Raw genomic sequence first — 27,292 nt, 5'->3', positions numbered from 1 at the left:
ATGTTTCAGGCTAGCCTTCCACAAGCTTCCCACAATAAGTTGGGTGAATTTTGGCAATTCCTCCTGACAGAGCTAGTGTAACCGAGGTTCAGGTGTTGTAGGCCTCCTTGCCTCGGCTACCTTGCTTTTTTTCAGTTCCCCCCCACACATTTTCTATCGGTATTGAGGTAGGGCTCTTGTGATGCCACTCCAATACCTTGACTTTGTTGTCCGTTAAGCCATTTTGCAACAGCTTTGGAAAGTATGCTTGGGGTCATTGTCCAGTTGAAGACCATTTGCGACCAAGCTTTAACTTCCTGACTGAATGTCTTGAAGATGTTGCTTCAATCTATCCACATAATTTTCCGTCCTCATGATGCACATCTATTTTGTGAAGTGCACCAATCCCTTCTGCAGCAAGCACCCCCCACAGCATGATGCTGCACCACCCTCTGCTTCACGTAGGGTTAGATAAAGTGGTAATAGTGTGTTATCCTACCCAGCAGGTGGTGGTTCTTGGTGGCCCAGCAGTAGGGTTAGGGTTAGATAAAGTGGTAATAGTGTGTTATCCTACCCAGCAGGTGGTGGTTCTTGGTGGCCCAGCAGTAGGGTTAGGGTTAGATAAAGTGGTAGTAGTGTGTTGTCCTACCCAGCAGCTGGTGATTCTTGATGGCCCAGCAGTAAGCGTAGAAGCAGTCCTCCAGGGCCCTGGGGAAGGGGGCTTCAGGGGCCAGAGAGTAGTCCACAGACAGGATGGGCACACCCAGGTCCTGAGACCAGCTCTTCAGGTACGGCTGGAGAAGAGAAAAAGGGGGTGAATGGAGGTGAAAGGAGTGAGTTTACTGTAGATGGTGCAACCCCCTACCAGGGCAGGCAGAGTGCTGTTCGCAGTTCTGAATGCTTCTTAGTGCCCCCTAGCTAGCCTTACAGGAGGTGGTGTTGGGAAGGATAGGAGAGAGGTCCTGGTATCAGATTCCCACCTTGCAGGTTCTGTATTGGTGAACTACCAACCCAACCATACACTGCCTAACTCCAGTGGCGGCTTGGTAATTCTGTTATGAAAATACCAGGTATGTGCACTGTGCTCACAAACGCAACATGACAACCTTGCTCTCACTACACAGGGAGGGTGTTAACCTGTTGTTGCTATGCAATTTGATGTCATGGTAGCTAAATGATTAGCATTCTTAGACATACTTTCCAGATCAAACATCCTTAGCATACTTGCTTTTTATATTATAACCTTGTACGGTCATCAAGTACTTAGCTAAGTGAGAAGTCAAGAGTGCATACATCTGACAATAAATCTCATCTGACAATATTAGTCTGCCCTCCTCTACAGAATTTTCTCTCCTGTCCTTCGATCGCTCCATTGCCCCTCCTCCTCTTCTCTCTAAGCATCAGTGACAGTGTCAGTAGTGACAGCTACGCCTCTCTAAACAATGCACAGAGTCTCACCTCAGTGGCCCATGACTGGATGTGACCGCATCACACACCACCTCAACACCATCCCTGGGAATCTGCCCTGCACTCTTAAAGCCACGCTGTCATAATGGATCCCAGTCTGGCACTGCTGACATGTGTGTGGTGGCGTTGCGTGTGTGCACGCCAATTTGAACGATCGTCATTGTCAGTACATTATGCGTTTTGACACCCGTCAGCGCCGCTGGCAAGGTCTGCCAATCACAAGTCTTGCCAGCGGCCCCCATAGATAGAGATGAATGCCCTCACAGACTCTATCCATCTCCTCACTGGCCAGGGGGAAGAAGGAAGAACAGAGTGGGTACAGTGAAGGAGGGAGGAGAGAGAAAGGAAAGCAAAGAGCAGGGGTGGATTACAAAAATGACAGAAGAGGTCATTAGGACAAAGGAGAGTAGAGCGCAAAGAGAATAATGATCAGAAAGGAGGAAAGCGTAGAGGACAGGGTTAGAGGAGGGAGCCTAGAGCATGGAGATCACATACAGACAGACATCTTCCATTAGGGCCTATGTAATATAAAGCCATAATAACTTCATGCAGAATTCCAGGCTAATTCAACATGACAGGCTTGTTCCTCCTCAGATCACTTCCTATAGCCTCTGGTTGCAAGGCTATTGGAGATCAAGGGACTGCCAGTCCACTCTGGTTTCATGGTGACGCGTCTCAGTGGTTTAAAGTACCCTGCTGGTTATATAATACAGGAGGGAGAGAGGAGATGGAATGAGGAGGGAGGAGAGACAGACAGGAGTGGAAGAGGGGGAAAGGGGGGCTGGCCTGCACCAATCACTGGATAATATAGAGTGATATAAATATAGTCAGTTTGTGTCTATCAACCCTATTGGATGAATTAAACAGTCATTAGCAGGAACGGCTCATTACAGGGAAGCTATGGAGTGAAAACACAATCATTCCGAACATATCCTCAAGACCACCAAGTAACCCTCTAACAACGCAATTCTCAAACTATTCATTAGAATGGTATGATTCCAGTTAACTATAATAATAAATAAAAAAAGACATTGAGGTCTTGAACATGATAGGCTGTGGAGAGAACCAGGCCACACCATGGGTTCCCACCATAGACACTAGTCAGGTTAAAGGTGAAACGTGACGGTCAATTCCTCCCCAACAAACAAACGAGAACAGAATGTGTTATTACCTCGTGAGACTTGGAAGTCTGGGCCACAAAGCCTCCTCCGTGGTAGTGCACCAGGAGCCAGCGAGAAGCGGGGCTCTGCTTGGTCTTCATTCCCAGAGACAGGGAGATAGGACCCCCCTCAGAACGAGACAGGGACAGCAACGCCTCACTGTCCTACAGAGGGAGACAGAGACAGCCAGAGAATCACTATCACAATCAAAAGCTAGACAAATTCTGTTTTCACTTCAATTGCTACAGATGTTGATTTGTCGTTTGCTTTACAGCTCTCTGTTGAACAATCCCTACAGTCAGAACTAGCCATGTGGTTTGTTCTCTGCTCCAGACTGTCCATCCAGTCACCACAAACACACTATTCTCATTCCCATTCATTAACATTAGCAGGGAACAGCAGAGAGGCTTTCGCTTGTGTTCTACAATAAGACAACAACTCTTTGACTGAGCAGGATCAATGAGTGAGTTGAAAGTGTTGGCTGATATCATGTCTGGTTTAATGCAGACTACAGATGCTCAGCTCTGCTGTTCAATACTCCCCCAATAAATAAAGTGTGTGTGTGTGGATTTAAAGGGATTAAGAGCTGCGGATGAGCAGAGAAGAGAGACACTGTCGTTTACTACAGCTGCTCTCAAACAAAGGAAACGCAAAGTAACAGAATCCCTTGATGTTCAAGCATTTCACGCAGGAAGAAGCTTCTCAACAGCTGATGAAAGCAGCAGCTTAAAGCCAATTAATTTGGGAATACACACTGTCAGAATGCTGCTGTCAAAGGTTTTACAGCAGCACATTTTGATCTACCAGTCAAAAGTTCTGCGTGTCAGATTTGAAAGGTTAACAAAAGTGAACTTTGCTTCAATATATCCACATAATTTTCCGTCCTCATGATGCCATCTATTTTGTGAAGTGCACCAATCCTTCTGCAAGCAAAGCACCCCCACAACATGATGCTGCCACCCCCATGCTTCACGGTTGGGATGGTGTTCTTCAGCTTGCAAGCATCCCCCTTTTCCCTCCAAACATAACGATGGTCATCATGACCAAACAGTTCTATTTCTGTTTCATCAGACCAGAGGACATTTCTCCAAAAAGTACAATCTTTGTCCCCATGTGCAGTTGCAAACCGTAGTTTGGCTTTTTATGGCGGTTTTGGAGCAGTGGCTTCTTCCTTGCTGAGRGGCCATTAAGGTTATGTCGATATAGGACTAGTTTTACTGTGGATATAGATACTTTTGTACCCGTTTCCACCAGCATCTTCACAAGGTCCTTTGCTGTTGTTCTGGGATGGATTTGCACTTTTCCCACCAAAGTACGTTCATCTCTAGGAGACAGAACGCGTCTCCTTCCTGGGCGGTATGACAGCTCTGTGGTCCCATGGTGTTTATACTTGCGTACTATTGTTTGTACAGATGAACGTGGTACCTTCAGGCATTTAGAAATTGCTCCCAAGTATGAAACAGATGTGTGGAGGCCTACAATTTTTTCTGAGGTCTTGGCTGATTTCTTTTGATTTTCTCATGATGTCAAGCAAAGAGGCTCTGAGTTTGAGGGTAGGCCTTGAAATACATCCACAGGTACATCTCCAATTGACTCAAATTATGTCAATTAGCCTTTCAGGAGCTTCTAAAGCCATGACATAATTTTTCTGGAATTTTCCAAGCTGTTTAAAGGCACAGTCAACTTAGTGTATGTAAACTTCTGACCCACTGGAATTGTGATACAGTGAATTATAAGTGAAATAATCGGTCTGTAAACAATTGTTGGAAAAATTACTTGTGTAATGCACAAAGTAGATGTCCTAACCAACTTGCCAAAACTATAGTTTGTTAACAAGAAATTTGTGGAGTGGTTGAAAAATGAGTTTTAATGACGCCATCCTAACTGTATGTAAACTTCCGACTTCAACTGTACCTGTATTTGTCCAATACAAACTTGTTTACATTGCAAAATGTTGTGGATTATGCTTCTAGCCTTGATTTGCATTTTGATAACATACCTACAGTATTTCACTTTTGAATGTGTATAGTATTGCTTACTAGTTTTTAATCTTTGTTTCCATTGAACATGCCATACAAATAAAGGCATTTTAATTTATTATATGAACATTGCCTTGGTCCTCCTTTTTCATCACATATAAAGGTGGATAGTAACGTGGCTTGAAATATCCGATCCCATGTGCATTTTGGCTGTTCAGACTGCAGGAAAAGTATGATTTGAATGGGATTTTTTATTTTATTTTAAATTTGAGTCACTTCAAACTGCCAATATGAACAGGGCTTTAGTTACCTGTCCCTCCCTCAGCTCGAAGGAGATCAGCCTCATCTGTACGGGGCCAGGGCCGGTGTGGGCCGACGGGGCKTCTATGGTGACAGTGAGGTGGGGATCAGCCACCAGCGGGAGGTCAAAGGGCACAGGGGGCACCGAGAGGGCACGGTTCACCTTCACCTGGGTGGACGTCATACTGGCTAGACTCTGAGGGGGAGAGTGGAAGGAAAGGAGGGGAGGAAGAAGAAGATTACTTTGTTATTCGTCACAGATACATTGTAATGTTTCAGTCTTTTCCTTTAGGAGGGACAAGAAAGAGAGGGAAGGCTGAGGGCAAATCAGATAAACATTCATAATTCACCATATCATTTAATTATTTTGTTTTGATCTTCCGGTCATTTGTAGGTCAATAAACTTGACAAAAGACAAAGCTGAGAGCATCTCCTCATGGCAGGAAAGCATCCAGTAAAATCTAAACATATCCAAACACAGTGACAGTATTACAAGCTCTGCAACTGCATAACTACGAGAGGAATGAAAGACAGCCAACAGGACAAACGCTGAGAAACACATACAAGGGAAGAGTAATCTACCACTGAGCTGTACATCACAGCGCAAGGGGAGAGTATTCTACCAGCGACCCGTTCCAGGGTCCGTCCAGAGTGGTCAGTGACTCACAGATAGAACCTCGGTCTCTGTGATGTTCCAGAAGGCCTTCCAGAAGTGGACGTCCAGGTTCTGAGTGATGCGTTCAAACTCCGCCCCCCTTAACTCCGGGTCGATGGCGTACTTCCCTGAGGTAAAGAAGGAGCTGGCTGCTACACCTGGAGACAGAGGGAAGGGGGGAGAGAAGATAGTGGAGGGATGGTTGTAGGAGGGATGCAAGAAGGAGAGGGTGATAGACAGTTGCAGGTAAAAAGAGAGGGGGACAAGGTAGTGGAAGTGGCAGAGGGAAAAATGTATAGGTATGGATAAAGATGAATGACAGAAAAGGGACAGGGAAAAGAGGGAGAGAGTGGAGGAGGAGAGGGAGTGAGTGGATGCTAACACATCAAATCAACTCATTAAGACAGAAACACAGGGATGGGGAGGCAGAGAGAGCAACGGCCATGAGTGGAGGCAGTAGATGCTACTGTTAAACAGAACTCTTTCAATCCCTGTAGCTACAGGAGTGTCTGGATGAGATGGAGCAGTGGTCACCTATTGTCCAGGAGAGCTGAATTGTATGGCTATTTGTTCCGCCAGAGCACTAAAACAGATGATTCCCCTAATCTAATTAAACACTAAGACTTGGTCACACTATGCCTGTGGTCACCTATTAACCATGTCAAAGCCTGGCTCTATCTCCCAGACTGAGACTATGGCAGTGGTCAGGGGGACAGACACTCACCATATGGTGCAATACCTCCTTCCTCCACTGGGAAGCAGCATAGAGCAAAAGACAGTGTTAGATCATATTGGGTGTGCCATCACATCCTTCGTAAACAACAGGTGTAGACTAACAGTGAAATGCTTACTTGTGTATGTGTGCTGTACGGAGAAGGTGCTTTCTATACTCATAAGTGTCCATATATCAATGACCTATGAAATGTTGGAATCCTTCTTGACTAATGTGATTTGGTGATTAAAATAAAGTATTTCAAATGTGTGTGTGGGTTAATGTAAGTAAGTCTCCCTTTAAATGATCCTTTAATGATGTATTGTATCTAGCATTGATATTCACCCTCACAATCCCTTCACGTCGACTGAGTTGCTATGTCAGTAGAATGGTTTAGGAAGTAAATGAGAATGAATTAATGATTGAGTGGCTTTTGTTTCCATCAATAGGGAGGTTTGCTGGAGCCACTGACCAATGCCTGACTGGTGGCGCCTGTAGTTCTCTCCAAAGGCCACTAGGCCGATGGCTATGGTCTGCAGACAGGGACGGATGGCTGGAGTGAACTGGAAGAGGAGAGACATGAAACAAATCACTACAAAATACTTTTCCTTCAGGCTAACAAAAAGGGCCTCAAGATCCTCCCAAAAGTATTCCGCCCTCCCAGTCTCCTCTCCTCCCCCCACCTGGAATCCGAGGCAGCGTCCGTAGAAGCAGCCCTTGTGCATGGAGGAGTACTCCCGGATGAAGCTCTGGCTGAGGCCGCTCTCCTCGTGGAAGAAGAGGTTCCCGTGGCTGTTGTCGTGCAGCAGTCGCTGGGCCAGGTAGAGCAGGGCTCTCAGCTGACATAGGGCCGAGCAGTAGGCCTCCATCTCCCCTGCGTTGTGGGCCGTCCGAAAGAAGATGCTGCGTCGGTTGGTGGAGATGTAGCGCCCCTTGTGGATGATGTGGAGAATGCAGCAGCGCACCACCTAAGAGCGGGGTGGGAGGAAAAGGAGAAGGGAGTGAGAAATAGGGGGAGGAAAAGTGCTGTGTGTGAGTGATAGAAATAACATTAAATAAAGAGAATGTGTGAGAGAAAATAACGACAGGTACAGAAAAGGAGTGTGAGAGACAGACGATGAAAAAGGTGGAGACAGAAATTCAGAGACATTTAATAAAGGTAAGCAGCTGACAGAGAGGTCATGATTTCTCATCAATACAAGAGGGAGCCTGAAGAGGTTCTGTTATGACACTCAATCAATTGGTAGCAAAAAAAACTAACAGAATACAAAATAAACTTGAGGCATTCGATGCTGGTGTTGAATTTTTCCCAATGTTGAGAGACCGTCAGGCACACACATACACACTCCCTCTTAACGCTCACACACTCCCTCTTGGGGTGGCAGGTAGCCTAGTTGTTAGAGCGGTGGACTAGTAGCCGGAAGGTTGCAAGATCGAATCCCCGAGCTGACAAGGTAAAAATCTTTCGCTCTGCACCTGACCAAGGCAGTTAACCCATTGTTCCTCGGCCGTCATCGAAAATAATTCTTAACTGACTTGCCTAGTAAAATACAGGTTAAAAAAAATGTAAAACTAGGGAGTTGTCACACATACAGACACACAAACCCTGCCATCCTACCTTGACTAGAGAGCGGTATCCGTTGGCTGGTATGTGTGGGTCAAAGTCAAAGTGATGGTAGATGGCTGCGAAGCCTGAGATGACAGGTTCCAGGCTGCGGGCGTGCTCCTGGATCAGGGTCATGGTGTCCACCAGCCGCTGTGCCGCGCCCCCCTGGGCCCCCTTAGCACCCTCAGAGAAGAACGTAGCATTCTCCTCACACACACTGTACAGGGCAGTAAACACCGCCTTGGTGTCCATCACTGGGGGGAAGAGAGGGAAGAGAGAAACAATCAGCATGCAACAACAAAGACTGATCATGTCTAATTCCAAAAAAAGGATCTCTATTGCCATACTGAATACTCACTTCATTCAAATGGCTAACCCACTATAGCCAGCATACAACAGGTGATTTGGAGTAAGAGTCTATCCCATGACATACCATACAACATAGCCACATTCAGAAAAACAGACCTTGTTTGTATCATTACCTAGCAATGCAATACTGCACATTTTGGCAAATATTCAGAGGTGAAAACTTTCCGTAGGATTTTAAATGGGAATTAATGGGAATATATGCAAATTAATACCATTTAAAAAGTAGATTTTTTTTTTGCATGGGACCTTATCATAAGTAGACATAATTGCAAATGATTAAATCGTTCCAAGAAATAAAAAAAACTATTTAGTTACGAATTGAACTTTAATTAAATGAGGTGACTCTTCACATGGGATGATTTCACTGAACAACAAAAGAAAGGGAATATTGAATGATCACCAATGATTCATTGCATCTCCCAAAAAATCTGTAAAATGATAGTCTAGAAACTAAAGCTTTGGTTGTCTTCCTCTCAGGCGTCCATGTCTTCTCCCTGGACCTCCTCAATGTCCACCTCTTGAACATCAGACTGAGGCCTCATCTTCACTGTCACTTTCCAACCTTGTTGAGGATGGCTCGTTGTCCGTCTCAAAAACCCTCAAATTTGCTCCGAAGGCCACACATTTGTCAACCATTGTATTGGTCAGCCTGTTGTGTGCTTTGGTGTGTGTGTTCCCAAACAAGGACCAGTTGCGCTCCGAGGCGGCTGATGTTGGTGGGATTTGGAGGATGATGGAGGCAACAGGGGAAAGTGCCTCAGATCCACAAAGTCCCTTCCACCAGGTTGCTGATGAGATATGTTGGCACGACGCCATATTGCATCTCTATCCCAAAGGCTTTGGTTGGAAGTGTACTTTGCCAGACTGCCAAGAACCTTGCCCTCATCCAGAATAGGTGGCGAGACACAGCAGTGATGACACCATAGGCCTTGTTGATCTCTGCACCAGACAGGATGCTCTTGCCAGCATACTTGGGGTCCAACAAGTACACTACAGCGTGTATSGGCTTCAGGCAGAAGTATTCACGCTTTTTGATGTATTTTAGGACTGCAGTTTCCTCTGCTTGGAGCAACAGTGAAGTGGGAAGGGCAGTACGGATTTCTTCTCTTACATCTGCAAGCAGAGTCTGAACATCAGACATGGAGACATTGCCATCCACAATCCGTGCTACTGCTATAGGTTTCAGGCTGCTTACCACTCTCTCCCAAAATACATCCAGGAGGATGCTCTTGACGGGGCTGTCCATATTGGCAGACTGATATAGACATTTGTTGGAGAGACTCCCTCCCCTCCAGGAGACTGTCAAACATGATGACAACACCACCCCAACCGGTCGTCCTGGGCAGCTTCAATGTGGTGCTCTTATTTTTCTCACTTTGCTTCGTGAGGTAGAGTGATGCAATAACTTGACCCTTCACATACCTAACCATTTCCTTGTCTCTCTTGTAGTGTATCCATTGTTTTCAGTGCGATGATGTCCTTGAGGAGCAGATTCAATGCAGGAGCAGCACAGCCAATGGGTGTTATGTGAGGGTAGGACTCCTCCACTTTAGTCCAAGCAGCCTTCATGTTTGCAGCATTGTCTGTCACCAGTGCAAATACCTTCTGTGGTCCAAGGTCCTTGACTGCCTTCAGCTCATCTGCAATGTAGAGACCGGTGTGTCTGTTGTCCCTTGTATCTGTGCTCTTGTAGAATACTGGTTGAGGGGTGGAGATGTAGTTAATTATTCCTTGCCCACAAACATTCGACCACCCATCAGAGATTGCAATGCAGTCTGCTTTCTCTGTGATTTGCTTGACCTTCACTTGAACTCTGCTGAACTCTGCATCCAGCAAATGAGTAGATAAAGCATGTCTGGTTGGAGGGGTGTATGCTGGGCGGAGAACATAAATCTCTTCCAATACACATTGCCTGTGAGCATCAGAGGAACCAGTTGCATACACATCTCGAGCAAAACATTCATCAGCATTGCTACTACGTTTCTCCATTGAGTCCAAAAAATTWAATCTGATTCCAGGAGGACCATGAGCTGTTGCTATCGATAAGGTGTCTGATTCATCATTTTCACCTCAAATAGAAGTAAAGGGAATTCTGTCAGAGGTAGCTTGTTGTGAGCGCTTAGGGAAATGTATGCACTTGGCCAGATGATTCTGCATCTTTGTTGCATTTATCACATATGATTTGGCACAGTATTTGCAAATGTACACAGCTTTTCCTTCTACATTAGCTGCAGTGAAATGTCTCCACACATCATTTTCCTGTTAAGAGAAGCCTTAGTGTTCTTGGGCACAGGCACTATGGTGGTCTGCTTAAAACATTCTGGTATTACAGACTCGGACAGGGAGCGGTTGAAAATGTCAGTGAAGACACTTGCCAGTTGGTCAGCGCATGCTCGCAGTACACGTCCTGGTAATCCATCTGGCCCAGCGGCCTTGTGAATCTTGACCTGTTTAAAGGTCTTACTCACATCGTTTGCCGAGAGCGTGATCACACAGTCTTCCGGAACAGCTGGTGCTCTCATGCATTTTTCATTGTCATTTGCCTCGAAGTGAGCGTAGACATAGTTTAGCTCATCTGGTAGGCTTGTGTCACTGGGCAGCTCTCGGCTGTGCTTCCCTTTGTAGTCGGTAATGGTTTGAAAGGCCTGCCACATCCGATGTAGTACGATTCAATCTTTTTCCTGTATTGACGCCTTGCCTGTTTGATGGTTCGTCGGAGGGCATATTGGAATTTCGTAAACTTCCAGGTTAGAGTCCCACTCCTTGAAAGCGGCAGTTCTAGCCTTTAACTCAGTGTGAATATTGCCTGTAATCCATGGCTTCTGCTTGGAGTATGTACCTACGGTCACCGTGAGAACGACATGATCTATGCACTTCTTGATGAAGCTTATTTACAAAAATACATAGCCCGCCGCCCCTTGTCTTACCAGATGTTGTTCTATCCTGCCGGTACAGGATGTTATAAGCTAACTTTGATGAACTTAGGCAAAATTCACGAAATTCCCGAGCTTAACTTCTCATGGAAAATTTCTGGAATCTTACCGGAAAGTATGACCCTTTGCAACCCTAGCTGTAACAGATCCACCGCCTCATCTGCCACTGTAAAAAGCATAGAGACACTTCGACATTTGCAATATTGTTTGTTGCATTGTTGCAATTGTTGCATTGTTGCAATATTGAAATTCGATGTCCACTGGGTACTGTAATAACGAACGTGTCGGGAGTCGGGACGAGACAGAAAGCTTTTCTCTGCCAGTTGAAATCATGAAATCAGCATATTTTTTCTGTATATACAGTTGAAGTTGGAAGTTAACATAAACTAGTTTTAATGACTCTAACCTAAGTGTTTCAACCACTCCACAAATGTCTTGTTAACAAACTATAGGTTTGGCAAGTCGGTTAGGACATCTACTTTGTGCATGACACGTAATTTTCCCAACAATTATTTAACTTATAATTCACTGTATCACAATTCCAATGGGTCAGAAGTTTACACTGACTATGCCTTTAAACAGCTTGGAAAATTCCAGAAAACGATGTCATGGCTTTAGAAGCTTCTGATAGGCTAATTGACATAATTTGTGTCAATTGGAGGTGTACCTGTGGATGCATTTCAAGGCCTACCTTCAAACTGTGCCTCTTGCTTGACATCATGAGAAAATCAAAATAAATCAGCCAAGACCTCAGGGGGGGGGGAATCATCCTTGGGAGCAATTTACAAACGTCTGAAGGTACCACGTTCATCTGTACAAACAATAGTACGCAAGTATAAACACCATGGGACCACGCAGCCGTCATACCGCTCAGGAAGGAGACGCGTTCTGTCTCCTAGAGATGAACGTACTTTGGTGCGAAAAGTGCAAATCAATCCCAGAACAACAGCAAAGGACCTTGTGAAGCTGCTGGAGGAAACAGGCACAAAAGTATCTATATTTACAGTAAAACGAGTCCTATATTGACATAACCTGAAAGGCCGCTCAACAAGGAAGAAGACACTGCTCCAAAACCTCCATAAAAAAGCCAGACTACGGTTTGCAACTGGATATGGGGACAAAGATCATATTTTTGGGAGAAATGTCCTCTGGTCTGATGAAACTGTTTGGCCATAATGACCATCGATATGTTTGGAGGAAAAAGGGGGAGGCTTGCAAGCCAAAGAACACCATCCCAACCGTGAAGCACGGGGGTGGCAGCATCATGTTGTGGGGGTGCTTTGCTGCAGGAGGGAATGGTGCGCTTCACAAAATAGATGGCATCATGAGGATGGAAAATTATGTGGATATATTGAAGCAACATCTCAAGACATCAGTCAGGAAGTTAAATCTTGGTCGCAAATGGGTCTTCCAAATGGACAATGACCCCAAGCATACTTCCAAAGTTGTGGCAAAATGGCTTAAGGACAACAAAGTCAAGGTATTGGAGTGGCCATCACAAAGCCCTGACCTCAATCCCATAGAAAATGTGTGGGCAGAACTGAAAAAGTGTGTGCGAGCAAGGAGGCCTACAAACCTGATGCGGTTACACCAGCTCTGTCAGGAGGAATGTGCCAAAATTCACCCAACTTATTGTGGGAAGCTTGTGGAAAGCTACCCAAAACGTTTGACCCAAGTAAACAATTTAAAGGCAATGCTACCAAATACTAATTGAGTGTGTGTAAACTTCTGACCCACTGGGAATGTGATGAAAGAAATAAAAGCTGAAGTAAATTATTCTCTAATTTTTACTAGGATTAAATGTCACGAATTGTGAAAAACTGAGTTTAAATGTATTTGGCTAAGGTGTATGTAAACTTCCGACTTCAACTGTATACAAAGAAATGTCAATAGAAAAACAGGTAAAATMAAACAAATGCAGCTAGTTTGCCGTCTTTCTAACTTCAGTCTGAAGTGTGTAGTTGCCTAGCTAGCAAGGGGGAAGAGCCTCCATCGCAAACATTTTTGGGTAGTTGTGCTTTACATGGCAGTCAGAAAGAGACCATGTCACAGCCATGATAAATGTCCTAACACATGGCCTCATGTATTATTGCGTAAGTATAAAAGCTGATTGAGTGAAATGTTGCGCAAGCTGGGAAAACTAAATCCAAGCTTCATTCCTCTAAGACAGTCATGTAACTGGAGCAGAGAGCAAGTGGTGGAACACATCGTGTTGCTGTCTTCTCTCGCTCTGTCCTTCCTCTCTTGTGGTCCCAAAGGGAGGAACACCACTGAAACAATTTCTGAGAGGAGTTCAAACAAACAGAGTAAACATGCATTAATAGTGAACTGAACTGCCATCCAAGCAATAAACACCTCACACCCTGGTGGACTCCTTGTGGAGTACTCAGTCTGTACTCTGCCTGCCAGCCAGGCTACCTGCTGTATTGAGTTCTAGTGAGCCACCTGAGAGCACAGTTTCCACAGCAGAAGCACAGCACCCTAGGTGACACAGGTACTTACTGTATAGAATGACTGAGATGGAGAGAGATAGGGAGACAGAGCATGCAGATGGTCAGAGTGAGAGCATGACCACACAAGGGAAATAAAGAGCATGCCATGGAAGGTGATTCATGTTCTCTCAGACAGTCAAGGCCACTGATTCTAAGATCCAACAATGCTTGAATTATGAATGTATATGAAGATAAGAGACAAGGAAAGGAATAAGGAAGGCATTACAGGTACAATGCCTCTCAGAAAAATGGTGGGCCAGCTACAGACATTTATGGTACTGTACAAGTCAGTCAGAGGGGCCATCACTTTGTTGTGAGGAATCTCAACCTCCTGACATCCAGGCAGCAACTTGTCTCACACACCAGTGAATCTCCCCATCCTCTAGCCATCACAACATCCTTCTCCATTTGCTTCTCTCCTCAGAAAGCAATGGAATGACACACTAGGCGTGTGAAACTACCACTTGCTGGAAGGAGATCGCACAAAACTTCACASTATTGAAGAAAAATTGATTATCAGGCTTATTCATTGCCAATTACTTATCCTCCTCCAAAGCATGAAGAAAATCCTGTGTAATTACCTGCTATTCTTCAGTTGACTGCTATATTGAGAACACCCTATCCACCTTATGCTTGCCCTACATTACCCAATCACCCTCTCCAATTCCCCAAATTCTCAGCCTCCTTCGTCACCAAGCATCCCAGAACGCAGCACTCCCTTTGGGACCAAACTCCTTCTCTTCCCCTAGCTCTTTGTATGCTCTCATTTTCTCCCTCCCTCTCTCGCTCCCTTCTCTCTGTGTCACACACCAAGCATCTATAGTTAACCAGAAACAGAGGGAGGGTGTGCATGCACATTGCCACCAACTCTGTCCAGCAGAAATGTGTCCAAAAGAGTTTGTCTGCAATGCTGGGCCCAGGGGRCACCAGTACCAGTGACTGGACATGACACACAAGTATAGCAACACTGAACCAGACACTGGCTTAGCAAGAGCTTAGTACAACTAGATACTTACACATGACATGACAAATTCATTAGGTTTTGTGATTAAGTAAAGCAGAAACCTAAACGGAACCTAAAAGCAGCATAAAATTCTATTAAAACTTGGTATCTAAATTAGAAAGCAAAATGCATTTGAAAAAGTAAGGCCTTGTTTTATTTTAGAAGTTCTATGCATGTAATTTCCTATTAGTTCGAGTTACTGGGAATATAATCTACTGGGCATGCCCCATGACTTGCACACTGCCACACTGAAAGGAAGAATACAGAGGTTGAGATGTAAGAGGCTTTAACAAATAGGGGGGCACAGAATTGGCCCAGCGTGTTCCGGGTTAGGGGAGGGTTTGGCCGGGGTAGGAAGTCATTGTAAAATACGAATTTGTTCTTAACTGACTTGCCTAGTTAAATAAAGGTTAAATAATATAAAAACAAACAAGGAGGAATGGCACAGGGAGAGGGAGAAAGTGATATGGACAGTCACAAGAAGGAGAAGAATACTGATTGAGTGAATGTGTCAAAAAGACGAGTGGAAGACAATTTCCTTCAGATCAACACACACACACTTACTTATGAACATACTAAAAACGCAGGATGACCAAACATGTACTCACAGACCACACACACACACACGTTTTCCTTCACCACTAGTGGTGTGCAGCTCAGTGTTTCTGCTGCAGTCATTTAGCGGTGGCAAAATCATTGCCACAAAGCCTACATTTTTTAAACATTTAATAAAACTATGCCGAGGCACACTGAAGATATGCTAGAACAGTCCTCATTTACTATTCCTCTGCTAACGAGTAATGAATAGAAAAATCACACAACCCCATATATAACAGAAATTATCTATTTACCAGGTCTGCTTGTTGTTGTGCGATCTATGCAAGAAACACTATAAATACAAAAGTGGACACCCTTTCAAATGAGTAGATTCGTCAATTTGAGCCACACCTGTTGCTGACAGGTGTACAAAAACCGAGCACACAGCCATGCAATCTCCATAGASAAACATTGGCAGTAGAATGGCCTTACTGAAGAGCTCAGTGACTTTCAAKGTGGRACCYTCATAGGATGCCACTATCCAACAAGTCAGTTTGTACAATTTCTGCCCTGCTAGAGCWGCCCCGGTCTACAGTAAGTGAAATAAATTGTGACATGAASTGTCTTCTGTGAAAAGTACAGGCAAGGGGTGTATCACATTACACAGAGTACACCGAACATTAGGAACGCCTTCCTAATGTTGAGTTGGCTGYATGTTCTTTGGGTGGTGTACCATTCTTGATACACACAAAACTGTTGAGCGTGAAAAACCCAGCAGTGTTGATGATCTTGACATAAACCGGTCCGCCTGGCACCTACTACCATACCCTGTTCAAAGGCACTTAAATCTTTTGTCTTGCCCATTAACCTTCTGAATGGCAAACATACCACAATCCATGCATCAATTGTCTCAAGGCTTAAAAATCCTTCTTTAACCTTTCTCCTCCCCTTCATCTACACTGACTGGAGTGGATTAGTGACCATAGCTTTCACCTGGATTCATCTGGTTAGTATATCGTGGAAAGAGCAGGTGTTCTTAATGTTTTGTATACTCAAGAGTATATTCAGTGTTTATGCTAGTTTTTTGGTACAAAATTCATCAATACATGCTAAATAGTAAAGACATTACATTTGGGATCTAGCTAATGATTTGCCCATGGTAAATGCAGATAGGCTGAAGCATGGGTTTACTTATTTATTRATAGCCACTATGCTGCATCAATTGGGCTACAGGTGATCATTCTTTTTGCTAACAGCATACCTGATAATATTGTCCAACCTATATGCAAGGACCAATATGTAATTTTATTTTAATTCATTTTGGTATAGAAGGTCCTTTTAAAAAGTCAGCAGAACAGCTTCTCAGAGATGTACTACCTAAACTTGTGCAATTTGATCACTGATCTTTTTCATTGTCAGTTTTTACCAATTTGCAACAGACAGAGAGCGCGCGAGACAGAGAGCGCGCGAGCAAACACAGAGCGGCGAGACAGACACACGAGCGCGAGACAGACACAGAGCGCGAGACAGACACAGAGCGCGAGAGAGAGACACCAGAGCGAGAGACAGACACAGACGCGAGAGACAGACACAGAGCGAGAGACAGACACAGAGCGAGAGACAGACACAGAGCGAGAGACAGACACAGAGCGAGAGACAGACACAGAGCGAGAGACAGACACAGAGGAGCAAAAACGAGAGCAGAACGGAAAAGAGCGAGAGACAGACACAGAGCGAGAGACAGACACAGAGCGAGACAGAGAGCGAGCCAGAGGTTAGCTGTGAACATTGGAATTTGCTCACTGATCTCTTTCATTGTCAGTTTTTACCAATTTGCAACAGACAGAGCGAGACAGACAGAGAGAGAGCGAGACAGACAGAGAGAGAGCGAGACAGACAGAGAGAGAGCGAGACAGACAGAGAGAGAGCGAGACAGAGAGAGACAGACAGAGAGAGAGCGAGACAGAGAGAGACAGACAGAGAGAGAGCGAGACAGAGAGCAAGCCAGACCGAGCCAGAGAGCGAGCCAGACCGAGCCAGAGACCGAGCCAGACCGAGACAGAGAGCGAGCCAGACAGCGAGCGAGACAGACAGCGAGACAGAGTTTAGCTGTGAACATTGGAAATAAAGACCATAATTAAATTCCCAGAACAAAGTAAAGTCCAGAGTGTGGCAGCAGCACTAGCCTAAGCCCTGCTGCGGGCCAGTGTTGGGAAATAGTCTAAAATAACCTGACATTGCTTAATTAGTAGGAGCATATCTTCCCGCAGAACAAGTTTATAACTGCTGATACTGAATAAGCAGATGTTGCAATTTGAACCAGAATAAATCAGCATTATAGAACCTCAAACTATTTTTTTTATAGACATCTTCTCACGAGCCTTACCACCTCTCCTCCTCTGCATCATGTGTGAATGATTATGGGTCATACAGATGCATTAGCCAAATCTTTTTTTGAAATGACAATGAAGACCATTGTACATCAATAAAATGCAAAGTCATACACCTAAATTAATCCAGGATTAGACTAATACTCTAATCTCTCTCCTTCAGCCTATTATCTGTGCCAGTTAAGAAGGCAGCAAGACAGAATGTAATATTCTGCTTTGCGTCGGTGAATCTAAAGAACACCCTGACTACACCGCTCGCGTCGCGTGCGCATGGCAAAATAAATTCAGGAATCTGTGTTATTCAARTATTGCCCCCACACTGCTCGCGAGCGTCTGCGTTGCCAAGGGCTAAAATAGAAGACATTCCTATTTCTGACYCAGATCGCACTGCAAGTCCTGCCTCTCCCATCTCCTCATTGGTTTATAGAAGCAGGTACCCACATGCCATCTCCTCATTGGTTATACCCACGTGGGTGATTGAAAAACGAACTGTTTTGCCAGTTGTCGTGGCAATACTATGAAAGTGTAGATGCTAATCACCATATATATTCAAAGATGATAAAGCCTGGAAGGAGGAGAGATGACTAGAAACGATTCGGTTGACCGTTTTATGTGTGGATTAATTGTCGGAGTAGAGGACCTTGTGCATTTCAGGTAAAATATCAACTCAATGTTTATATCCCAGGACAAATTAGCTAGCAACAGCAAGCTAGCTAAATGGGACAAATTAGCTAGCAAGTGCAAGCTAACTAGCTAAATTGCCATACATGTTTAATGCTTTTCGACCTGTCCCCAAAATAATGTCACTGGTTCAGAGTTATTTAGATATTTTAACCTGRGTGTCGTGATCGCGTTTGGTGTAGGGGGACAAAATAAATGTAGGCATGATGGCGCACGCGCGCAGCCGGTTTGTATTCCGTGTAAAGAATATCTGCCATGCATAGCAAAGCCAACTACCAATAATTAACTTGACTAAGGGCCCAGAAGAAATCTGCATTAATGTATGATGCTAAAGTGAATGATGTACGTGTGCATAACTCAAGGCAGCAGATTATTTCTATTGGTAAACAAAATATTGAACAATTTCTTTTGCATAGAAGTGTGGGCTGTAGCATTTTACTTTTAAATTGTTGAAAATATAGAATCAAGTGCTTGGCACTCGCTATAGGCATCATGCATGTTTACTTTTAAAAAGTGTTTTTGTCTTTCTGCCCACACCTCTACAGAACTGTGATCAAATTGACCATTGCTTTTTTTTCTCTTTACTGCTGTGGCCTAACTCGATTAGTTCCAAATTATACAGCAAACATGTCGTAACCCTCGAATGATGCAGCGCCCACCCTTGGGCCAATTGAGATAACGTGACTAACACATTTCAGTTAATTACTATAGCTCCCGCCTTGGGCCAATCAGTGTAATTTTGTAAATGGCGGATCTRTATAGCAAGACGCATAATTCACCAATGMTGTCAAATTCATCCCAGTGCTGTCTGAGATACTGTGTGTGACCAACAAACAGAGACAGATCCACTGMCCCCTCCCCGATTCCATCGTTGGGGATAAAGGGTGTTATTGTCACCATAAAAAAAGGTGAATGGAGGGCATTTTGTTGACAGCGTTATAATGTTCAAACATGCGTATGTATGGCATACGCCAAGTATATAAATCAAAACATTTTTTAGACATACTTTCAGAAATGGCACAAGCAGATATTTAGTGTGAAATGTAAAGTTATAAATGAGGCCCCTGGTGTAAAAGTTGACTTATGCCATCTTTACTGTGGCCGGAATGGTTGCAATGTAATGTGACTGTTTGGATCCCAGTCAGGTTCTTTCCAAGATTTTAGATGGGTGTTAAGGACTGAACAACTGTTTGCTTAGAGTGCTTCCATTTATATTGACTTGTCTTTAGGGACAAGTCCTAACTCGGTACAGGATCAGATTAAATAGGCTATGCTCCCATCGGACAGCAATACTGTAGCCTATACCAATACTGTAAAATCTTTTACATAATCTACCGGACTATTTATTGTGTTGGCAGAATGTTTACATTTTTGCTGTAATTTATGCTGTTTTTGGCAAAGGACTGTGGCGGTTTCTAAAAGAGAAAACGATGGAAAATGTGACCCGTTTCAGGAAGCTAGGCGTATGTTACACGTCACTACTTCACAGAAGAKGCATTCCAATGTAACTATTTATTTTAATCAAAATGCAGTTTTTGGCAGAAATGCTGGAACATATGAATTACATGTGCTTTAACCAAACTTGTATGCCATCTGTAAATACAAATAAAATTATTGGTTTAGTCACGGAAAAAGTCAGAAACCTTCCCGCTGGCCATGATTGGCTGAAATAATGGATGGGCTGGACATGCTGAGAGGAGTTTGGATTGGTCTGCCATGTTGCATGATTCTGTCGATAACATGAACTGTTCAGTATGTGTAGATGTGGCTTTTTTGAAAGACATGACGTTAGTCATGGAGAACTGCAAAAGTGTTGTTACTGCTCTCAACACAATTGCTGCAGAAATCAGTGGAAAAAAGTTGGACTACTTTCTGCACATGGTCAGTTTGAACCGGAGTGACTTGACACAACGGGCCCAACAAGCTGTAGTTAAACAAAACGGAAACGAGACAGGACATCTAGGTTAAACTGGGGTTCCAGTCTGCCGTGAAGCGTTCATCAATGTATACTGAACAAAAACAGTTCATAAGGAAATCAGTCAACTAAAATAAATACATTTGGTCCTAATCTATGCATTTCACATGACTGGGAATAGGGATAAGCATCTATTGGTCACAGACACTTTAGGGGTGTAGTTCAGAAAAGCACAATATTTGGTGTGACCACCATTTGCCTTATGCAGAGCAACATCTCCTTCGCATAGAGCTGATCAGAATGTTCATTGTGGCCTGTAGAACGTTGACCCACTCCTCTTCAATGGTTGTGCGAAGTTGCTGGATATTGGCGTAACTGGAACACACATTGATCCAGAGCATCCCAAACATGCTCGATGGTGACATATCTGGTAAGTATGCAGGTAATGGAAGAACTGGAACATTTTCAGCTTCTAGGAATTGTGTACAGATCCTTGGAACATGGGGCCGTGCATTATAATGCTGAAACACGAGGTGAAGGTGACGGATGAATGGCACGACAATGGGCCTCAAGAGCTCGCCACGGTATCTCAATGCCTTCAAATTGCCATCGATAAAATGTAATRGTGTTCATTGTCCGTAGCCTATGCCTGCTCCTACCATAACCCCACCGCCACATGGGGCACTCACATTAACTTCAGCAAACCGCTCACCCACACAACACCTTGCACGTGGTTTGCGGTTGTGAGGCCAGTTGGACGTACTGCCAAATTCTCTAAAACGATGTTGGAGAAGGCCTACGGTAGAGAAATTAACATTCAATTATTTGGCAACAGCTCTGGTGGACATTCCTGCAGTCAGCATGCCAATTGTATGCTCCATCAAAACTTTAGATATCTGTGGAATTGTGTTGTGTGACAAAACGGAACATTTTAGAGTGTCCTTTTATTGTTCCCAGCACAAGGTGTGCCTGTGTAACGATCATGCTGTTTAATAAGGTTCTTGATATGCCACACCTGTCAGGTGGATGGATTATCTTGGCAAAGGAGAAATGATAATTAAAAAGGGATGCAAACAAATGTGCACAACATTTGAGAAATAAGCCTTTTGTGCGTGTGGAACATTTCTGGTATCTTTTATTTCAGCTCATGAAACCTGGGACCAACACTTTACATGTGTTTATATTTTTGTTTAGTGTATACGGGTAAGAGTCTAGCTACATTCTGGTATCATACATTTCTAATTGGCAGAAAGTCATTTTCATTGCAAATTAAAGCTTACTGTTAGCTAGCTAGCAAACGTTAGGTTGCTGGATCGCTAGCTCATGTTACGTGTATGATATGTGGTAACTAGTAATATTATTCTTATATCATAAAGCAATTTGCATTGCTAGTTATAGCGTAATGTTAGCCAGCCAGCTAACATTGAACCTAGTCTGTTAGCTTTAGCTACCTGCAGATTTAAACTACAGCATTTCATGGGATTATGTTTCATTGCTTAGCTACCTACCTACATGTCTTAAAAAATAAAATAAAATGAAGTCTCCACTTTGCCAGATGATTACATGACCCATCAAGTTAGCTAGGTGTGTCTGGGGTTGATTACAGRCATCTATTGTATTTCATGTGTACATGTCTAGATAAGTGACCCATCCACTTAGCAAGATGTCGCTGGGGGGTGGTTATAGCACTTCTTTCACATGACCCAACAATTTAGACAAGTGTGTATGGGTAAGCATCTAACAACTAAATATTTCTAAAATATTTGTATTACTACTATGCAAGTAACCATTCCACTGCACATAATTACTTTTCCCATTGTTCCTCAACTGCAGTGTATGATATACCATTTTGTAGCTCTGAGTCTCTTTCATCCAATGTAAAAAAAAAAAAATACACAATTTCAAATTTTGCAACATAAGACTGAATTGAGGTGGTCGGTCACAAATTGTTGTGGACTTGTCAGCATAACATTTAAATTCAACAATGTTTTGCATTGACTTACCACGCAACCTAATATGCTGGACTGCCCACGAATTCTGAAACATTGTCGAGGCTAGTCATTTTTTATTTATTACAATAGGCTACAAACAGTAACAGCATAAATACTTCAAAATAAAATATACAATTTCTGCATGGACACCTGAACTTTGACTGTAGTCTACAGACCGGCTGCCTAGAAAAGGTGAGGAATATATTCTGCAATGGCTGTGAAAATAAAATAGATTCTTATGTCTAATTATTTAAAAAATGAACAGGTTTTCGCTCTTTTCACTAAGGCCAAATGGCCGGATCTTGTTTTATAAATAAGTGTCTCATATCCTTTATGTGCACAAAATACTTAGGCTACTTGCAATACAATCTTTCAACCACCAGAAAATATGTACAGGGTCTATTTTGTAATCACGGAACATTTTTTTTTTTTTTTTAAAGAGGCCCCTGGCCCACTAATTATCCTGAGAAAATCCTGAGAGCATGACATTAAGAGGGCAAGAAGACAACTCACCCTCTTCAACCACCAATCAATTAAACTAATCAAATTAGTGAAAGTAGCAGCATACTATATTCTCTCTCAAGTCTATAGAGATGGAGGCAGCCTAAGCAAGCAACAGCTGTTCAGTCCATATCACCCATTAAAATCTTGGAAAGAACCTAACTTGGTTTCAGTCACACTATAACCATTCTGACCAGTCAACTTTTACACCAGGCAGTTAAGTGTAAACAACCACACTGAACTAAAAGTGACACCTGGTCCCAAGACATTAAAGATGGATGAATACAGGCATTAATAAATCATGTACAACAACTACTATCAGCAGCACAACATGCTTCTAATGAGCCCTACAGGGGAAATGGTGTGGGAGGGTGAGAAAAAGATACAGTAAATAATGTGTATGAGCAGGCAGATACACATATAGGCATTAAGCATGCTGTAGGTCACAACTACTCTAAAGCCATAAGAGTATAAATAGTTTTTACCCGTGTCCGGGTTCATGGTTCTGTCCTTGTCTGTCTCCTCTCTTCAACAGCAGCAACAAGAGGAGGAGGGAAGAGAAGAGTGAGAAGTAAAAAGAGACAGACAGACAGGGTTTTGTGATTGGTCCTCCCTCGCTTCTCCTGTTCTCTCCTTCACTTGGTGACTCTTCTCCTGTCTGTTTTTGTGTCAGGCAGCATGTCATTCTTCATCCACTTCCAACCAGTCTTGTTTTTCTTTTCACTCTGTTCTGTTCTCCTCTCCCTCACTCTGTTTTAAAGGGCAGGGATTCTTTAGCCACATGCCAGCAGTCCCACTGAGCTGTACTCTGGGGACATGACTCTTCACCCAGTCAGGGGAAAGCAGACACATTGTACGCATGCACACAGAATACACACAGAACTGAGAAGGGGGATTTAGTGCATGTATGTGCCCTGATGTCGGATTGAAATAATACCCTTTTCCAAGTGGTGACATACTGTAGCCTAACCTCTGCCTCTCCCCCCTGGCAGTTAGTAACATTGGCTGTTATTGGCTGTTCAGCATGCAACTCCCAGTGACCTTCAGACAAATTGGCAGATAACATGGTCAAAGACAACTGTGTGTGAGCGAGAGAAATCCTTTTATCGGGTTCTAGTAGAGCAGGGCATTATGACAAAAAAACATATTGCAATAAATTGAATTTTGTTTGCACTAACAAAATCGATAAATCATTTTGGGGGACCTGCTAGAGCTGGCTGATATAGYCAAAAAGTCATATTGAGATAAATATAACTATTTTGCCTGATAACAAATGTTTTAATAGACAGTTAATTTACATTAGCGGCAGGGCTCTAGACATTTTTTCCAGTGCCTAGTCAGTCAACTGAGATGGTAGCTTATGATTAAAAAAACAAGCTATTTCATCTAACATCCAMGAAATGCATGATTGATATTTTGATGTGCAACCTGTCAAAATAGGACCCAGAATGATCCGATTTCTTTTTGGCTCTTCAGAGAATTTGTCGARGTCTTTGTGCATATTGGAGTATAAGCTATAGTATTCACCACCTGAGGAAGTGGGAACCTGAAAAACACTTAGATTGCTAACTCTATGTTGTTGCTATGTAGTCATGTAGGCTAATTGATTAATCTACCAGTATAATGTAGACTAATGTCCTATAAAAACGTTTCAGCGCTAGGCCTAGGCTACATTGGTAAGAGGAAGGCAATGTCATCCCAGCTCTAGGTTTTAGATCCTTCGTTTTATAGTTATTACAGTTATTGTTATTTTGGGTCGTAAACATTATTTTGAGTTAATGACAGTTGTAAGGTATTTTAAAGTAATATTCTTCTAGATCAAAGGGTAGGTCTACATTTAATTCACTGAATTTACTGGGGGTATATTAAAAAGTATGGTAAAGTATGCTATAGGATAAACTAATTAAAAAGGTAGACTTGGGCAACGGTCCAACTATGCCTCTTTCTTATAGATGTGTCATTCCGGTTATGCACGCCGCGGGCGACATAGCTAGTTRGTTAGCTAAGCTAGAGACTGTAGCTAGCCAGAATCTCTCCCGTATGTGTTGACGTCATTTCACAGGATTTGTTTTTGGACAGAAGATGTCGAAATCGGTAAGAAATAGCTTCTGTAGCCAAATATCTTATTTATATAAATTTTTTGTTATGATTTAAAATGGCACGCCCCAAAAGCATAAGTTCATCGTTAGAACCTTTGTAGGAGCATCGTTAAATCTTTGAGCTGTTTCCCAAAACCATCGTTAACGTTGCACTTGAAAACGCTCCTAATCTAAAAAGCCTGCCTCAGACTACTCGCAGAACAGCGAAGTGCTTTGTTAGATGCTTTTTTGCCCTCCCGCGTCACTTTATACACAGAAGCTTTCCACGAAACAGACTTGCATGGTTAATCCATCTGTGATCACTAATAACTTCAGAACAAAGTTACCTACAAATACAAAGTGGCCAACGTCTACGCAATTGATACTAACAAGTGACATAAAAACATGCTCAAATGAAAACCTAGATGAGTGCATTAAAATAAAATTAAAATGCATTAAAAGGAAGGCCTATTTCAATTATATTGAAATACATTTAATGTTCAATCAATTGAGTTAGATTTTGCTACAGGCTKCAGTCTAAWTTGTCTCAATACATTTCAAATCTTAGATGCCATCGCCTGCAGTTGTGCCCTTCCCTAGAACAAGTCACTTAACCCCCCCACAACAACTGCTCCACAACTGTCCAGTGCGGRAGCACCCTGCTGCAACCTCTTCAACATGCATGTCTTTCAGACAGGTTGGGAGCAGAAGTCAAATTTCAGTGTGACCTTGTGTACAATAGACCAATAAAGGGATCTTCATCTACAGCCTACTGCACACTCACATGTAAACACACACTTACTATACCACAAACACCCAACCACCTCATACTGTCTGAACATGTGAGTTCAAGTCTTAACAGCAATACTGAACCTTTGAATGTGTATTATTTAGGGATGCTGAGATGTACGCGTAGGTCAGGCCAAGTCTTGAGAAATGTCTAAGTCTGCTCCAGGCCTGAACCTCATTGTTGAATGTACTGTACAGTACGTGCTAGGGCAGAAGCTGGATTGGTTGTACACACTACTTTCCAAACAGTGGGAACAAATTATCTTGTTGGTGGGTGGCAGCTCAGCTCATTCCTCCTGGATTGCAGCTTGAGTCTGACTGGCTAGGCCTTAATATTGTTTTGGTTAATTTAGTGATTCACCAGGAAGTCTGAGAGGTTATAGAGGCTGTCAGAATGTTTTGGAAACCACATACTTAAGTCAGTTTTCAACTGAAAAATGCAAGGTTGGGTGGCATCCTAATGATCCCATAGACTGCAGGACAAACATGATGAATCATCTGAATATAGAGTAAGGACAGGTTAACTGAATGTTTCAGTACCCTCCCTGATAAGCTTATCTTCGAGGCAAAAGTACATTCTCAGCCCAGGTACAATGAGAAAAGTAAAGAGGCAGGCAGAGTGAAATTACTTTCTCTCCTATCTAGAAAGTAGGCCTACAAGTTTATCTTGAAAGTAAAGTCTTATTCAAATTAATAACAATGTCTGCTAATTTTTACAACCTTGGTACCTCAGTATCAGAAATAATTGGCTACTTGACAACCATTTAGTGTCGCCTATGCTCTTTGAATATGGTACATGTTAATGATATTCAAATAGTCAGGTATTAATTTAAACACTGTGGACTCACAAATACAGAGGCTCTACAGAGTGTGGGTGCAGAATTCTAAGAAGCGCATCAAAGTGCAAAGTTCAACCACTAACATGAATACTAAAGCCTATAATATGTGTAATAGAGGTCGACCGATTAATTGGAATAGCCGATTAATTAGGGCTGATTTCAAGTTTTCATAACAATCGGTAATCAACATTTTTGGACACCGGTTATGGCCGATTACATTGCACTCCACAAGGAGACTGCGTGGCAGGCTGACTACCTGTTAGGTGAGTGCAGCAAGGAGCCAAGGTAAGTTGCTAGCTAGCATTAAACTTATCTTACAAAAACAATCAATCTCAACATAATCAATCACTAGTTAACTACACAAAATCTCATACAGCAGGTCATTGCTAAGGTCAGACAGAATCTGCAGCTCATGTTGACAACTAGGCTACATTCACCGTTATCTGCATATTTTGATAGATAGGCTAAACGTATGGTTAATGTTGTGGCAATCCAATCCACAGGTATTGTTGGAATTCAAATGTATGAGGAGGAAATCCTGCCCCTGCAGAATGCATCTGGCTCTTCACTCATGCTCTGGAATCACTCAAAAGAGGCTTACAGCTAGCGATAACAGGTCTCTGCTCCACAATAACAGTCTAGTGCCAGTTTTCATCCAAGAGGCAGATTTGCTGAAGATAATATCATGTTTGTTCATCTCATTACTAAATACCTACAGATAAATGGTTTGTTTGTGAGAGATTATTGTGAAAGGCTCTTAGACATATTTAATCCAGTTGTTTGTAAATAGAGTGAAAGTTTAATTAAATACTAGTAAAGAAGCCTGCTACAGTGGGAGAACTGTCTGACATAATGGCATATCCCTGACCATGTAATGCCACCCCCTCAAGCATGTTCTTTTCCACAGGCTGCCCAT

At 43.0% G+C, this 27,292-nt stretch overlaps 1 protein-coding gene across 1 annotated transcript in view; it reads right to left on the bottom strand.

Annotated features, from left to right (window-relative positions):
- The window catches only part of lipeb (lipase, hormone-sensitive b), a 44,481-nt gene that overhangs the window by 15,402 nt on the left and 1,787 nt on the right, over window positions 1-27,292 (bottom strand). Inside the window, exons 2-9 of the mRNA XM_070437480.1 lie at window positions 23,156-23,194; window positions 7,871-8,112; window positions 6,936-7,220; window positions 6,725-6,815; window positions 5,553-5,698; window positions 4,896-5,081; window positions 2,618-2,770; window positions 629-773 (exon numbers count right to left, since the gene is read on the bottom strand). Coding sequence (XP_070293581.1) covers window positions 629-773; window positions 2,618-2,770; window positions 4,896-5,081; window positions 5,553-5,698; window positions 6,725-6,815; window positions 6,936-7,220; window positions 7,871-8,112; window positions 23,156-23,194 — 1,287 coding nt within the window. The remainder of the gene's footprint in view (window positions 1-628; window positions 774-2,617; window positions 2,771-4,895; window positions 5,082-5,552; window positions 5,699-6,724; window positions 6,816-6,935; window positions 7,221-7,870; window positions 8,113-23,155; window positions 23,195-27,292) is intronic.

The sequence above is a fragment of the Salvelinus sp. IW2-2015 genome, linkage group LG35, assembly GCF_002910315.2.
Source record: "Salvelinus sp. IW2-2015 linkage group LG35, ASM291031v2, whole genome shotgun sequence".
Taxonomy (NCBI): Eukaryota; Metazoa; Chordata; class Actinopteri; order Salmoniformes; family Salmonidae; genus Salvelinus; species Salvelinus sp. IW2-2015.
This window is presented reverse-complemented; position numbering and strand designations above follow the sequence as displayed.